Source organism: Pongo pygmaeus, chromosome 18 (assembly GCF_028885625.2).
Source record: "Pongo pygmaeus isolate AG05252 chromosome 18, NHGRI_mPonPyg2-v2.0_pri, whole genome shotgun sequence".
Taxonomy (NCBI): Eukaryota; Metazoa; Chordata; class Mammalia; order Primates; family Hominidae; genus Pongo; species Pongo pygmaeus.
The window spans coordinates 54,072,773-54,089,549 of NC_072391.2; the positions used below are offsets into that span (position 1 = coordinate 54,072,773).

The 16,777-nt window shown below is 45.0% G+C and overlaps 1 protein-coding gene and 1 pseudogene across 3 annotated transcripts; one reads left to right on the top strand and one right to left on the bottom strand.

Moving 5' to 3' along the window:
* The first annotated feature begins 246 nt into the window (after positions 1-246).
* On the top strand, positions 247-14,114 carry HERPUD1 (homocysteine inducible ER protein with ubiquitin like domain 1). Of its 3 annotated transcripts, XM_054452930.2 has the most exons (10): positions 247-371; positions 623-727; positions 806-1,719; positions 4,543-4,620; positions 4,709-4,783; positions 6,008-6,138; positions 9,486-9,608; positions 10,149-10,499; positions 12,389-12,494; positions 13,369-14,114. In XM_054452930.2, the coding sequence occupies exons 3-10, from the start codon at positions 1,393-1,395 to the stop codon at positions 13,531-13,533; spliced, it is 1,356 nt and encodes a 451-aa protein (XP_054308905.1). In that variant the 5' UTR covers positions 247-371; positions 623-727; positions 806-1,392; the 3' UTR covers positions 13,534-14,114. The 3 variants fall into 3 exon arrangements, with proteins under 3 accessions (XP_054308905.1, XP_054308906.1, XP_054308907.1); XM_054452931.2 differs by lacking the exons at positions 247-371; positions 623-727 and having other exon boundaries at positions 1,133-1,719; positions 4,712-4,783; XM_054452932.2 differs by lacking the exons at positions 247-371; positions 623-727; positions 13,369-14,114 and having other exon boundaries at positions 1,155-1,719; positions 10,149-10,342; positions 12,389-12,468.
* Positions 14,115-16,670: 2,556 nt separating this feature from the next.
* On the bottom strand, positions 16,671-16,777 carry LOC129016433 (small nucleolar RNA U3; annotated as a pseudogene).

The window sequence follows — 16,777 nt, forward strand, 5'->3', positions numbered from 1 at the left end:
TGCCACTCACTGATAGTGTTTTGATACGAGTCTGCAACAAATTGATTTATGATGGTCTCTGTGCAGTGAAACCTCTCTGCTAATGTTAATCCGTATTTGCAGCCACTCCCAGCACTAGCATCACCAACTCAGCTCCACCTCCTATCATCAGGCATTCGATTCTCGTAAGGAGCACAGCCTAGTTCCCTCGTGTGCACAGTTCACAATAGGGTTCAGCTCCTATGAGAACCTAATGCCCCCTGATCTAACAGGAGGCTGAGCTCAGGTGGTAATGCAGCGATAGGGAGCAGCTGTAAATACAGATGAAGCTTCGCTGATGGCTCACCTCCTGCGGTGCCGCCTGGTTCCTAATAGGCCAGGGACTCATAGTGGTCCGTGGCCCAGGGGGGGTTGGGGACCCTGTCTTAAGCCATCCAGTTTGTGGCACTTTGTTATGGGAGCTGCAGCAGATGAATATACCCACCCACCAGACCAGGCTCCTCCTGTTACCGTCCTGACCTTGACAAGCTCCTGACAACACCTGAAAAAACAGATGTCCCAAGGGGGTTGGAACAAGGAGGGGGCCGGGGCAATGTCAGTTTTGTTTTTCAAGCCTTTTTTTTTTTTTTTTTTTTTCCTACAGAGGAGGAGGAGGGAACTCCTACAATAAAGAGGCCTTTATGGTCCCACTTCAGGCATCGGAGAACCCCGCCCTCCTCGTCTCAGCCCCAATTTAACGGGTGCATGTGTGAGTATCTAAAGTGACGCCTTTTGAGGGGGACTCCAGTGTGAGCAGGACTGTGGCTGACTTGTCAATCATCATTAGGGTGATGTCCCAAACGTTCAAGTCTGAGGCCCAGGGAAATTGGCAACAGCTGCCTGGATGCCTCCATCCTCCCAGCCCAAGGAAGATCTGGCCTTGCTCCTTCGTTGTCCTTAGGAGCACGTGGAGTTCTCCTAGGTGGGCTTGCACAAGGATTCGAGTGGGTAGGCTTCCCCTGTAGGACGGGCTTCCCCGTAGGTTTCCACGTGGGGCCACCGGAGGCAGGAAAAGGGGAAGTGGGCACTGACACCTGGGGTGAAAAAGGGTGGGGGTGCGGCTTTGTGAGGAAACAATTTACAGAGACTGCCAAACTGGGGTCTGCTGGGATACCCCACTCCCCACCCCCTGCCTCGGGCGCCCTCAGCCACCCGAGCTGGGGGCTTCCCAGGTCTCAGACCAAACTCCCCGCGCGGCCTGCAGCGCACCCAAACATGGCCACCGAACCCGGGTTCCCGGGACACAGCCGCGCCTCTGGGTGACGCAGAGGCGGCGGGTTGCATCAGCCCGCGTCCACGTGCTCGGTCCGCCCTCTGCCACCCGGATCCGGACGCCGATTGGGCCACGTTGGGACAGTGCCTCTGCCTCAGCCAATGGGCGGCAGCCACAGAGCGCTCCGTCCGCAGAGGCAGGCGCGGGGCTCCTATAAAAACCGACCGAAGCGGGGGCGCGCGCCCCAGAGACGTGAACGGTCGTTGCGGAGATTGCGGGCGGCTGAGACGCCGCCTGCCTGGCACCTGGGAGCGCAGCGGAGCCCCGACACCGCCGCCGCCATGGAGTCCGAGACCGAACCCGAGCCCGTCACGCTCCTGGTGAAGAGCCCCAACCAGCGCCATCGCGACTTGGAGCTGAGTGGCGACCGCGGCTGGAGCGTGGGCCACCTCAAGGCCCACCTGAGCCGTGTCTACCCCGAGCGTCCGGTGAGAGCGGCCCCGACTTCCCGCCCCTAGGCTGTGGCCCCCCGCCCTCTGCTGGGGATGCCAGGTCCGGCTGCCCTGTCTGTGACCTCCTCCCGCTGACGGCTGCGATCGCTCGGCCGGTCACCTCCCCCAGGGCTGTGGTCTCCCCTTCCCTGCCCCGCCGACGCGGGCGCCCCTCTGTTGCCCAGGAGCCGTCAGTAATCAGCAGCCTGACCTTGGGCGAGTCATTTCACCCTCCAAGCCTGTTTCCCCCCAGCGGCCAGGCAACTCGGTGTTCCTAACTGGGCGTGCATCCAATGGCTAGAAGTAAGAAAACATCCGTGCTGCAAAATGAGGTTTCTGAACGCAGCCTCTCTGCGGGGAGAGGAGCGGGCAGGTGCCACCCGGGGCCGTGGCTTGAGAAACCTGGGGACTGCCCAGACACTGTGGACGGAAGGCCCTACACCCAGAAGCAGGACGTGGCTCTTCTCCTCCCTGTCCACCTTCCGCCGTGCCCCTCCCTGTCGCACTGGACCGAGCAGCCATTGCCGAGTCCCGGGGTGGAGCCCCGTGCACTTTCTGACCAAGAGCGACTGAGAAGGGAAGTAGGCAGGAGTCGCCTTCAGTCTGGTTTTAGGACGGCAGCCTCTCCATTATTAGCAAGACTTCCTTGCTTTGTTTTGGTTGACACATCTGTCAACATCACCCTTAGCACCGCCTGCCCTGGCCACCACGTGATGAGGCTGTAAGCTGGCCCTTCCTGTATTTACTTTCTGCTCTGATATTATGTAAGTGTCAGCAGTGTTCTTCACTGCCCACGAGCATAATTCTTCATCACACAGGAGAGGGCATCCGGGCAGGAAAAGATAGTGAAGACATGAGTTCCAACTTGTGGTAGCGCCTGTGTCTGTTTTTGTTCCATATGGTCAAAAATGTTTTAGAAGTGAGTTTTCCTTCTGAGTTGTTATTTTGAAATTTGCATATTTATTTAGTAAGCTTGCATTCCATGTCCTCTAGAATTCACCCTGGCACATTTTTCAGTTTCACCATAGCTGCTTCCAAGAAACTGGGTGGCTGTGTTGCCATGAGAATGGCTATTGGGTACACAAATTGGTGAAGCAGGTGTAGCTTATGGTTGCATCATATGGCAAAAGGCAGGATTTTGGAGGAGGATTTTTAAGGTCTTTGGTGAGGAATGCCGCTCCCATTTGTTCAGTCTGAAGACCTAAGATTGTAAACAAATACCTCTCAGGTATACAAATTTGTGTCTAAAAATTATTATGGCTGAAACATACTTATCATTTGTTTTCTGTAGTAGAAAATGGCATAATATGAGAAGGCCTACCTTGTAATAGTTGTTTGCTTTACTTAATATTTTTCAAATCAGCCATCCGTGTGAAGACTCAATATCAAGTTAGGCCTTTAAAAGGAGGAAAATAATTCAAAACCACTGGCAGCTGTGGTTTTCCAGCCTTTTCTAGTGGTTGAACTCTGTAGTAAATGCAGGACCCTACATATACAAAAGGTACTGTTTTCCAAATTCATGTATATATTAGCATTTACCTTTAAAGTTCTCGCCTGTCAGAAAAACGGTGAACACAGCATTCAGTATATTTATTTTGGCTTAGTTACACAGTGTCAAAAAGTTCTGATGTGTATGGATAAGTAGATGCACTTTTTGCTGTTTTGTTTGTTTAAACAGCTTGCTTTAATTATCTCAAGCTGCTTGGCAGGAACACCTTTATTCCAGGTTTCGCATAATCAGTTATTCTGGCAAGAGTAGATTAACACTTAGTGATCTCCAATAGACAGATTATATGTTAATATTATTTGAGGCCATTATTTTTAAGTACAATTTAGAAGGAGTTTCAAATAGATTTTAAAAATGAGATTTGTATAAAAGAGAGTGCAGTCCCTATGGTGTTAAAATCACTGATATGGAGGAGAAGAGGGGTTGGAATTGTGACACTGTGGCAGCAGATGACCTTGGACAAGTCAATTTTTCAGACTTTCCTGCCTTAAAGTAGGGATACTAAATCTCACAGGGTGGTTGTGTATGCCACCCACACACCATCTCCTCTATAACTGCATTTGTATGCCAGGAAATTGTCTGTGAAGGCTTCAGTTTAGAATAGCTTCACATTATTTTGGGGCACTGCTAGGTGATTTTGGTTAAGGCTGGCCTTGAGAGTACTCTTGAGTTTTCTCTGAAACCAAACTCAATTTGGTTGTAGGTTCCCTGTTTGCTGTTTGTTGCTTTTAGTAATAGGAATCAGTTTACCTGGGAGTTAAGTTTGGACTGGAGATAATTTGCCTTTTTTTTTTTTTTTTTTTTGAGATAGGGTCTCACTCTGTCGCCCAGGCTGGAGTGCAGTGACATGATCTTGGCTCACTGCAACCTCTGCCTCAGCCTCCTGAGCTGAGCGACTCCCCTGCCTCAGCCTCCTGAGTAGCTTGGGTTACAGGCACAAGCCACCACGCCCAGCTAATTTTTGCATTTTTAGTAGAGATGGGGTTTCACCATGTTGGCCAGGCTAGTCTCGAACTCCTGACCTCAGGTGATCTGCCCGCCTTGGCCTCCCACAGTGCTTGGATTACAGGGATGAGCCAACGTGCCCAGCTGATAATTTGCCATTCTGTATTTATTTGCATGTTAGAGACCAGTTAAAGTTAGACACTTTCTAAATAGAAGTCTTGTATATGGGGCTTTTGAGAAAGTGTTTTCCTGTGATGCTGGGGGGAAATACACATATTCAAATTACTTGTATAAAACAGTTTATTCTGTGTTTAGGAACTTGTCGGGCTGAAATGCTGACCTGTGTTACTCTTTCTTTCCATGATCAGCGTCCAGAGGACCAGAGGTTAATTTATTCTGGGAAGCTGTTGTTGGATCACCAATGTCTCAGGGACTTGCTTCCAAAGGTACATCACTTTCACATTAACTTCTGAATGTTTTTAAGCACTCACCAGGTTAGGTTCAGGTCCTTAAGTACCTTCTTATTACTTTTAGCAGGAAAAACGGCATGTTTTGCATCTGGTGTGCAATGTGAAGAGTCCTTCAAAAATGCCAGAAATCAACGCCAAGGTGTGTCTGCCTCTTCATGATGGTAACAATTTGTATCATTCAGACTTTCAGGGGAGTAATAAAAGAAGTTGGATAAAACTTTTATTGAGAGACTGTATGGTGTTATTACCAAGTAATATTTTGTTTCTTTCCTAGGAATTAGAAACTGTATTATCAACACAAGTGATGGGTTAATAGTAGCAGATTGTTCTGTTAGTGCTGTAGTAGAAAAGTGGAGTTACATATTGCACTATCTTCTGGGATATGATTTGATCTATGGTTACTGTGTATCTAAATTACTGAACTAACACTAATTGGGTTTTTATTGAATTTAGCACATAGCAAGTTTCTTCAAAGGAGCCACTAATTTTTATAAAGAGTACAAAAGTGAATATATTTCCTTTGGAAATTTTCATTGTGATTAGTTGGATAGGAAAAGATCAGAGTCTTTATCAAGTGATCTTTAAAGAATTTTTTTTTTTTTTTTTTTTTTTAAAGATGGTCTCGCTGTGTGGCCCAGGCTTTTCTCAAACTCCTGAGGGCAAGCAATCCTCCCACCTCAGCCTCCTGAGTAGCTGGGACTACAGGCATATGCCACTGGACCTGGCTCTAAAGACTTATATATGACACACAAAACCATTTATTTTTCATTTCACAATGTTTATTCACATATATGGTATTAGTATTCTAATGTAGTGATGCACTCTAAATTTGCATTATATTTCCTAGAACATCTGAACAGAGCATAGGAAATTCCTATTTTGCCATTATCAGTTCTAACAAAAATCTTAAAAGCACTTTATCATTTCATTTCCCTGCACTGTAATTTTTTTAAATGATCAAAAACAGTATCATACCAAGGCTTACTTATATTGGAATACTATTTTAGAACGCTGTGGGCTGGGTTGTATTTATAAATCTTGTTGGTCAGATGTCTGCAATGAGTAAATTTAGCACCATTATCAGGAAGCTTTCTCACCAATGACAACTTCATTGGAAGATCTTAATGAAAGTGTAGCGTACTCTAGGGAAAAAATATGAATATTTTAGCATCTATGTATTGAAAATTGTGTTGAATAAATGTCAGACTATTTTTTACATATAACGTTGCTTCTATTTAATTTCGTCACGTTCAGAGGTGGGGGGTAGGAGACTTAAGCCCTTGACAGCAAAATAATTCCTTTTGCTTGATTTCAGACAGTTGCATCAGCTCCTTTGTTCTGTGTTCACGTTACACTTATTTAGGTGGCTGAATCCACAGAGGAGCCTGCTGGTTCTAATCGGGGACAGTATCCTGAGGATTCCTCAAGTGATGGTTTAAGGCAAAGGGAAGTTCTTCGGAACCTTTCTTCCCCTGGATGGGAAAACATCTCAAGGTGAGTGTTATAATAAAGATCTTGGCTTATGCAACATGAATGTTCCTCGTTTGCATCAATTTAAGAATAAGGTATGTTTACACATATATCATCAGAACTTTTAAACATACAGAATTTTGCTTTATAAATAGCTTCGCTTTAAAGATCTCTTATATATTTAACTTTTCTTAATACACAGCCTTTTAGTACACACAAATTTAAAAAGTAAGTAATGCATATATTGAAAAAAAAAAGAAAATGTAGGCATTTTATCCTTCCATTGTGCTGACCGCTTGGTTGCCGTCATGATAGGAAATTAGTGCTGCTGCAGGAGAAAACAGCTGTTGTAAGCATTGTGCAGCTGTTTTGCTGAGTGGCTTTGTGCTGTATTGTAACAATGAGTGACAACAAGGGAGAGACTGTTTAAGAAGTGTCCTTCCAAAGACTTGGGGGTACTAGAAAAATTGGCCATTTTTTAATAACTATTAAAGCTTTTCTTTAGAGCAAAAGTCAGAACTAAATGCTCTGTTATTTGGATTTTTATAGCTCTTGGAATACATTGTTTTTGGGGAAAAATTCGTTAACTGCAGGTTGCAATTCTGTAACTCTCCAATTCCCTGTCCCCCTTTTTCTAGTACTTTTTATACACAATATTTTATAAAGCCAGGTGTTTTAGGAATGAGTTTTTCTTCCTTTTCCCCCTTAATGGAACTTTCAAATATACACAGCAGTGGGGACTGGATAATTAATCCCCACACCATCACCCAGGCCTAATAAATAACAAGCAGAGTTTTACCATACCTCGTCTATTACCCTTTCCCTTTTTTTTTTTTTTTTTTAATTTATGAAGTATTTATTGATGATTCTTGGGTGTTTCTCGGAGAGGGGGATATGGCAGGGTCATAGGATAATCGTGGAGAGAAGGTCAGGAGATAAACACATGAACAAAGGTCTCTGGTTTTCCTAGGCAGAGGTCCCTGCGGCCTTCTGCAGTGTTTGTGCCCCTGGGTACTTGAGATTAGGGAGTGGTGATGACTCTTAAAGAGCATGCTGCCTTCAAGCATCTGTTAAACAAAGCACATCTTGCACCGCCCTTAATCCATTTAACCCTGAGTTGACACAGCATATGTTTCAGAGAGCACGGGGCTGGGGGAAAGGCCATAGATCAACAGCATCCCAAGGCAGAAGAATTTCTCCTAGTCAGAACAAAATGGAGTCTCCTATGCCCACCTCTTTCTACACAGACACAGCAACAATCTGATGTCTCCTTCCTTTCCCCACACTTCCCCCGCTTCTTTTCAACAAAACCGCCATTGTCCTCATGGCCCGCTCCTCATGGAGCTGTTGGGTACACCTCCCAGACAGGACGGCCGGGCAGAGGCGCTCCTCACTTCCCAGATGGCCGCCGGGCAGAGGCGCTCCTCACTTCCCAGACGGGGCGGCCGGGCAGAGACGCTCCTCACCTCCCAGAGGGGGCGGCCGGGCAGAGGCGCTCCTCACTTCCTAGACGGGGCGGCCAGGCAGAGGCACTCCTCACTTCCCAGAGGGGGCAGCCGGGCAGAGACGCTCCTCACTTCCTCCCAGACGGGGTGGCAGCCAGGCAGAGGCGCTCCTCACCTCCCAGACAGGGCGGCCGGGCAGAGGCACTCCTCACTTCCCAGACTGGGCGGCCGGGCAGAGGCGCTCCTCACCTCCCAGACGGGGTGGCCAGGCAGAGGCGCTTCTCACTTCTCAGACGCCCTTTCCCTTTTTTTTTAAAAAAAAAAAAAGTATTTAAAAGTAATTCCCAGGCATCATGTTATTTCATCCCTATATTCTTCAGTATATAACTATGAAAACGTTTTAGTTATCTTGTATATCTAGAATGCCATTATCAGATCTAACAGAAATCTTAAAAGCACTTAATCATTTTATTTCCATGCACTGTAATTTTCTTAAATGATCAAAAACAGCATCATACCAAGGCTTACTTGTATTGGAATACCATTTTAGAAATACTCTGTGTATGGAATTTAGTTAAAAGATTGTCAGCATATAAATTGGATAATTATTGGATAGAAAATTATTGGTTAGAAAAACTTAAAACTACTTCCCTTATTCTGATTCAACTATTCTTAACTTGAGAATTGAGGATCATATTTGACTTTCTGAATCTCACCATATTTAAACTTGATTTCCTTTAACAAATATTTATTGAACAACCAGTACATACAACTTTGCTTAAGGATATGAGTTGACCTGCAGGAATGACCACATAACCAATTTCTGATCTTTGGGCAATTCTATTATGATTTCAATTTTGTGATGTGCTACTGAAGAAATTGACTGTGTAAGAAGCACAAAGCCAAAGATGACTCGCATACACCTGCCCTGTGAAGTTGAGGGCGGTGTGGCCTGATTAAAGAAGCGTGCATTTGGCCGGGCGCGGTGGCTCACACCTGTAATCCCAGCACTTTGGGAGGCCGAGGTGGGCGGATCACGAGGTCAGGAGATTGAGACCATCCTGGCTAACATGGTGAAACCCCGTCTGTACTAAAAATACAAAAAATTAGCCGGGCGTGGTGGCGGGCACCTGTAGTCCCAGCTACTGGGGAGGCTGAGGCAGGAGAATGGTGTAAACCCGGGAGGCAGAGCTTGCAGTGAGCCGAGATTGTGCCATTGCACTCCAGGCTGGGCGACAGAGCGAGACTCCATCTCAAAAAAAAAGAAGAAGCATGCATTTGATATCCGACCAGCTCTGAAATCCAGCCCTGCTACTTACTAGCTCAGTGACCTTGTGCAAAGCCCCTGTCTTCCCTGAGCTGTACTCGGGTTCCCCTTGTAAAATCTCCTTCATGAGATTGCTGTGGATCCAGCAGCCTGTACAGGACCCCCGGTGGTCAATAAGCATGCACAGGTGATACCACATGCACACTTCACTATAGATTCAGATGTAGGGTGGAGGAAGAAGTGGATATTGGGAGGATGGGAGAGATTTCCTTCAGGAAAGACTGGGAGAAATGTGGCTTTTGAGCTGCTCTCTAAAAGATGAACAGTGGGTTGAGACCTGCAGTGAGACTCAACAAGTCAAAACTGAGGTGGGATCTACTTAACCCAAAAAGGTTGTTTATATATCTGTGCACTCAGCAAGTAGGTGGCAAGGGCTTTTGTTTTCCTGTGAGATGGGACTGCGGTAGAAGTGCTGTGTCATTTAGTACCTTCTGTGCTTGTGGTACATGGGTGCATCATACAGTCATTCACCATGTAACTGCCATAAATTCCATTCTTCTGTCTCTTCGATTTGAATTCTTGATTTTAATTTAAACTTAGTTTTCATTTGTTCATTCTCAACCCACTCAAAATGAGTGTTTTTTTAAATCTATATATAGGCCTGAAGCTGCCCAGCAGGCATTCCAAGGCCTGGGTCCTGGTTTCTCCGGTTACACACCCTATGGGTGGCTTCAGCTTTCCTGGTTCCAGCAGATATATGCACGACAGTACTACATGCAATAGTGAGTCCTTCCTGCCATGCTGGGTGTGGCCAGGGCTCTCGGGAATTGAGGGGAATTTTATCCATGTTACCTGTAAAGTTCAGAATGGAGGGATGAGTGTATTTTCATCAGTCTGCAGAGCCCTGCTCTGTTTGGTCTGTGGGTAGAGTAGAGTGTAAATGACAGCTGCTACCTGATTTGTGTATTGACACAAGGGTGCTTTTGTCTGATACATAGTTTAGTGACTTTATTTAGAACATGTTACTTTCTTTTCAATTTGTGGTATCTTCAAAGTTTTGTGAGGATTTTAATTTGCTACTGTGCCATAATCTTACAGTGGGCTTGATGTTTAATTCCAGGTGAAATTCACCTTGTGGCTTTTCTTAGAAAAGGCATTTATAGATATAGTTAGTAAGGAAGTTCTTCACTAAATTGAAGAAAAATCAAAGGCATATCTACCTACTTGAAATTCTTAACAGTAAAAGACTGCTGTGTAAATAAGCCACAGACTTCACGGTGCTTTGGTCTCAACAGTATCTGCCTCTGTCGTTTTTATTTTAGTTTAGCAGCCACTGCTGCATCAGGGGCTTTTGTTCCACCACCAAGTGCACAAGAGATACCTGTGGTCTCTGCACCTGCTCCAGCCCCTATTCACAACCAGTTTCCAGCTGAAAACCAGCCTGCCAATCAGAATGCTGCTCCTCAAGTGGTTGTTAATCCTGGAGCCAATCAAAATTTGCGGATGAATGCACAAGGTGGCCCTATTGTGGAAGAAGATGATGAAATAAATCGAGATTGGTTGGATTGGACCTATTCAGCAGCTACATTTTCTGTTTTTCTCAGTATCCTCTACTTCTACTCCTCCCTGAGCAGATTCCTCATGGTCATGGGGGCTACCGTCGTTATGTACCTGTAAGCAGATGGTTTCTCTAATATAAATTACACTACACTGTGTTTACACTAAGCAGATTTTGCTCTTTTTGCTTTTTGTTTTTTTTGAGATGGAGTCTCGCTCTGTCATTCAGGCTGGAGTACAATGGCGCGATCACTGCAATCTCCGCTTCCCGGGTTCAAGCGATTCTCCTGCCTCAGCCTCCTGGGTAGTTGGGATTACAGGCGCCCACCACCATGCCTGGCTAATTTTTATATTTCTAGTAGAGACAGGGTTTGGTCATGTTGGCCAGGTGGTCTCGAACTCCTAACCTCAAGTGATCTGCCCACCTGGGCCTCCCAAAGTGCTGGTATACAGGTGTGAGCCACCACTGCACCTGGCCAGACTTTGCTCTTTTTTGAGCAGTCTCAGTTACTGTAGAAGGAGATGTGTTTAAATAGTATATCATTCTGTGGCTGGGCGCAGTGGCTCACGCCTGTAATCCCAGCACTTTGGGAGGCCGAGGCATGAGGATCACATGAGGCCAGGAGTTCGAGACCATCCTGGCCAATATGGTGAAACCCCGTCTCTACTAAAAATACAAAAAATTAGCCAGATGTGGTGGCACGGGCCTGTAATTTACTTGGGTGGCTAAGGCAGGAGAATTGCTTGAACTGGGGAGGCAGAGGTTGCGGTGAGCCAAGATCGCACCACTGCACTCCAGCCTGGGTGACAGAGCAAGACCCTGTCTTAGAATAAATACATAATAAATAGTATGTATTTTGGCACTTTCAATACAAGGAATTCATGGCTTGGTTGTATGGTCCCAAGAACATATCAATCCTGTGTTAATATAAGAATATTATCTTGTCCTCTAGATAAGCTGCCTTACCTTCCAGGCTCACAAAGCACAGTTATGTAGCCATACTGAGGCATGGAACAGAAAATTGTATTTGTTTTGAATGACAACACATTTGCCTTTATCAGGCCACAGCTGCCTTCCAGGGTAAAGTCAGGCACTGACTGTTAGCATGGCCCTGAAAGGCAAGGGAACCTTCACATACGTGACATTTGCTTTTAGCTGTGGCCCGAAGCAGTAGTTCTCAACTGGGGGTGGTTTTGTACCCTCTCTCCCCAGGGGACATTTGGCAGTGTGTAGATATTTTTGGTTGTCACGTCTAGGGGAAGTGGTCCTGCTGGCATCTAGTTAGTGGAAGCAAGAGTGCTGCTGAATTGTCTACAGTGCACAGGACAACTCCCGCAGTAAATATTTGGCTCAATATGTCACTAGTACCAAAGCTGAGAAAGCCTGGCCTAGAGTGATGGGTCTTCGTGGTTGAAACTAAAAGAAGAAATTTTCCTGTATAGTAAAAATGGATTTTTATTTTAGCTTTTAAAAATAAAAAAGAGGAATAATTAGAATATAATGCACACTCAAATATCCACAATTAATCATTGTTAATATTTTATTGTATTTAAGACTTGGGATTTAATTGATTTCTTCAAATAAAACGTTTAGTTAATATTTTCTGTAGTCTCTAGAATCGTATATTTAAATGACCAAATGTAGGTTGTCATTATGTTAATATAATTACAGCTTTGTAGGTATATGCATTCTCCCCGCTCTGTTTAGGTTTTCAAGGGTAAGGTTCAGTTCATATAAATAAGCATTTATTGAGTGCATACTTTGTGCCAGGTGCTGTTTATATTGCTGGGTGTGCAATGATGAATAAAACACAGTCCCTGCCTTCAAGGACCTAACAGACTGGTGAGAATGTCTGGGAGACAGTGTGATCAAATGCCTCTATAGATGGGTCTTGCAGTGAGCTTATCAGGGTGCTGCTGTGATTAGAGGTGGGGAGCCTTGGATTCTTGAGTAAGTCTCACTGTGACATCAGCTAAGATGGACTTTTATGTGCTTCCTTTGAAGGCATCACGTTGGGTGGTTTCCATTTAGACCGAGGCCGGTTCAGAACTTCCCAAATGATGGTCCTCCTCCTGACATTGTAAATCAGGACCCCAACAATAACTTACAGGTATGGAGCCTCCCATGAAGCCCAGGCGAGCTTGACGTGATATGCCAGGCTCTCCAATCCTCAACCTTTAGATTGCCAGCTTGTGGTTTGCCATTTTATTGGGCTAAATATTTCATGATTTGTTCACATTTCTTCTTAGAGCAGCAGCTATTTTTAAAACGTCGAATGTGCCATCACATTCTATCACATATTTTTGACATGTGGCAATTTGCATTTTGGCTTAAGTAAACATTTTTTTAAACCCGCTATTTTGAGTGTTCAGTGGTCTGTAACAATGTGTTATACCATAAGAACTGGTATGAAGTGGTTAACTACTAGTTTAATAATAGTTGAAGCCTGGGCATGGTGGCTCATGCCTGTAATCCCAGCACTTTGGGAGGCTGAGGCAGGTGGATCACCTGAGGTCAGGAGTTCAAGACCAGCCTGGCCAACATGGTGACACCCCGTCTCTACTAAAAATACAAAAATTAGTTGGGCGTGCCTGTATTCTCAGCTGCTAGGGAGGCTGAGGTGGAAGGATGGCTTGACCTTGGGAGGCGGAGGTTGCAGTGAGCTAAGATCGCACCACTGCACTCCAGCCTGGGTGACAGAGTGAGACTCTGTCTCAAAAATAATAATAATAATAGTTGCAGATCTAGTTGTTTGATTTGATATTTGCTGCCAGGAGCAGTCAAAACTGTGACAACATCAACACAGTTGGGCTGTGGAAGCCTGAGAAACAGCCCTATCCAGCCTAGGGCATCATTCCCTGGGGTCCTGGCTGCCTGCTGCTGTGCCTATGGGGCAGGGGGCAGGGATTTACCCTGCCCTTTCCTAACATTATTTGGTGTTCATCACAGCCCTAATTGTTTTCTCATTGTTTCATTACCTGTAGGAAGGCACTGATCCTGAAACTGAAGACCCCAACCACGTCCCTCCAGACAGGGGTGTACTAGATGGCGAGCAGACCGGCCCCTCATTTATGAGCACAGCATGGCTTGTCTTCAAGACTTTCTTTGCCTCTCTTCTTCCAGAAGGCCCCCCAGCCATCGCAAACTGATGGTGTTTGTGCTGTAGCTGTTGGAGGCTTTGACAGGAATGGACTGGATCACCTGACTCCAGCTAGATTGCCTCTCCTGGACATGGCAATGATGAGTTTTTAAAAAACAGTGTGGATGACGATATGCTTTTGTGATCAAGCAAAAGCAGAAACGTGAAGCCGTGATACAAATTGGTGAACAAAAAATGCCCAAGGCTTCTCATGTCTTTATTCTGAAGAGCTTTAATATATACTGTATGTAGTTTAATAAGCACTGTAAGTAGAAGGCCTTAGGTGTTGCATGTCTGTGCTTGAGGAACTTTTCCAAATGTGTGTGTCTGCATGTGTGGTTGTACATAGAAGTCATAGATGCAGAAGTGGTTCTGCTGGTACGATTTGATTCCTGTTGGAATGTTTAAATTACACTAAGTGTACTACTTTATATAATCAATGAAATTGCTAGACATGTTTTAGCAGGACTTTTCTAGGAAAGACTTATGTATAATTGCTTTTTAAAATGCATTGCTTCACTTTAAGGGGAACTTTGCGGAGGTGAAAACCTTTGCTGGGTTTTCTGTTCAATAAAGTTTTACTATCAATGACCCTGGCAGAGACTCCTATCATCCTAGCAGTTTACTCTACGTTTGTTGTATCTAGACAGTCAACAATTGAGTTGCCAGTGTTTAACCTGAATGCTTGTTTTTCAAAAGAGGACTGTTTGTGCCGGTAAGAGTGATCAGGTAAGGCCATGAAAGCTTTTGTTGGTGTTTTTGTTTTTGAGATGGGGTATTGCTTTGTTCCTTGGGCCAGAGTACATTGGCTACTCACAAGTGGGCTGGTAGCTGGCTACAGCCCCAGACTCCTTGGCTTAAGTCACCTCCTGCCTCAGCCACCCGGGCAGCTGGGACTACAATCATGCGCCATCACACTCAGCTTGAAAGTTTTAATTTACTAAGAATATACCTGTGTTTCCCCCCATTTCCTGATTTAAACAGTACTGGCTTATATAGGAACCCATCAAAGTTAAATTCCCCAAATTTAAAGTTAGTGAAGTTAGTGGTTTCACCTTGGCAAATCTGCAACAGTTTCACCCGCTCAAATTTCATGCTTTTGTAAGCTGAGCTTATGTTTGTGATTTTAATCCTTTAAGTACTACTGTGGTAACTAATCATTTTTTTGTTTTTTTGGTGGTGTTTTTGTTTTTGTTTTGAGATGGAGTCTCACTCTATTGCCCAGGCTGGAGTGCAGTGGCACGGTCTCAGCTCACTGCAACCTCTACCTCCTGAGTTCAAGCGATTCTCCTGCCTCAGCCTCCCGAATAGCTGGGATTACAGGTGCCCACCACAATGTCTGGCTAATTTTTTGTATTTTTAGTAGAGACGAGGTTTCACCATGTTGGCCAGGCTGGTCTCGAACTCCTGACCTCAGGTGATCTGCCCGCCTCGGCCTCCCAAAGTGCTGGGATTACAGATGTGAGCCACCGCACCCAGCCAGGGACTAATCTTTAAAGCAAAGTTTTATATATTTTTACGTGAGTAATGTTATGTGTAGGTGTTCTATTTGGCAAAGTAAATCAGCGTTTTCTATCATGATTGTGGTCATTTAAATTAATCCTCATTGGAAACATTGTTTACCTAAGATAAACATTCACTAAACAACTCATAGCAAGACGCTGGGTAGGTACAATGATGTCTTATGTGTGGTTATGCTTTCAAAGCCAACTGAAACCCTTTTGTAAGGAGTTAAATAGCAAAAAGTTTCAAGTAACTGTGTGCCTCTAGAACAGAACTATCAGAAGGCAATGAATATTCACAAATTGTGAAGAGATAGTTTGCTTCAAGGAAGAAATGACTTGTAACTAGAGTAGGTATGAAATGATGGGGGAAAAATGATGAGGTATGAAATTACTCACCTTCTCTCCAGCTCAAGGTAAGAAGGGTGGCAGCAGGAGTAAAAGCTCAGCCACAGGATGTGCTCTTCCTGCCAAACAGCTGGATTCTGCACATGCTTGGGAATGAGGTCCTGCTGGTTTAGGAAAACGAACATTAAGAATTCCCAAAGTCTTGGGTGGAAAAGCCTGTTGCTTTTCAGAGGCAAAGCCATCACCATTTGGCAAGGGGCCCAAGGCCCCAGGCAGCTGTGGTACCATCTGTTTCTGAAGGAGTGGGGATTTTACCCCCTGAAATGTCAGTTTGTGGCTTAAACTCTGGGTTCTACAGACCCAAAATAAATAGTGCCAGGAAGGTGCCCCTGAACAGAGCTAACCAGGGTTCAGATTGGCACCCCATCCCCACTGGGGCAAACAGGACTCTTAGCAATTAAGGCCTAGGACGGCTGACAAGTGGGACATGGCAGAAATTCAGTGCTTCCACCACAGCTCCTCAATGTGCCATGATCATGGGCCACACACCACTCTGAATACTTAGAAAATTATTGGTTTGGGCCTTTATTATTAAGTAGCAAGTAAATAACTGAAAAAGCCCCAGATTTCAGCTCTGGCTATAGCAGCTTTCTAAGTCTGTGTTTTTAAGATGCAATTTCTTGAATCCTAGTTCTGTAGAAGAAACACTCTACCCCCCGCCCTTCCCACCCCTAAAAAACGAGCTTCATGATCAAGTACATTTTGGAACCCTCAGGCTGATCCAAGTTCATAGATTTCTTCACTGCAGGCCTTCTGGGGCCTTTAATATGCCTGAAGCTGGGGCTTTCACTTCTGAGAATGGCCCAGGACTATCCATATGCCTCATTTTGGGAAATTTAGTAATGAGTTACTAAATCAACACCACCTTTGGCATTCTACATAGCAAACATACTTTGTTAGATGTGACATTTTACACAATAAACAATGGAGATAAAAATTTTTTTTAAATTTATTTTTGGCCAGGCATGGTGGCTCATGCCTGTAATACCAGCACTTTGGGAGGCCGAGGCAGGCGGATCACTTGAGGTCAAGAGTTTGAGACCAGCCTGGCCAACGTGGCGAAACCCTTTCTCTACTAAAAATACAAAAATTAGCTGGGCGTCGTGGTGGGCGCCTGTAATCCCAGCTACTCGGGAGGCTGAGGGAGGAGAATTGCTTGAACCCGGGAGGGGGAGGTTGCAGTGAGCCAAGACCACACCACTGCACTCCAGCCTGGGCGTCAGAGTGAGATTCTGTCTCAAAAAATAAATAAATGATTTCTTATTTATTTTACCAGTGCTCTACATGTTCAGAGAAACTTCTCTGGTAACCAACCATAGAAATGATCCCTGAAAGTATAGTCTT

Coding starts and splice junctions, on each gene's coding strand:
- HERPUD1 (XM_054452930.2), top strand. CDS start 1,393: ATGGGCGGCAGCCACAGAGCGCTCCGTCCGCAGAGGCAGGCGCGGGGC. Junction 10,500..12,388: donor GCTACCGTCGTTATGTACCT/GTAAGCAGATGG, acceptor CTTCCTTTGAAG/GCATCACGTTGGGTGGTTTC. Junction 12,495..13,368: donor ACCCCAACAATAACTTACAG/GTATGGAGCCTC, acceptor CATTACCTGTAG/GAAGGCACTGATCCTGAAAC.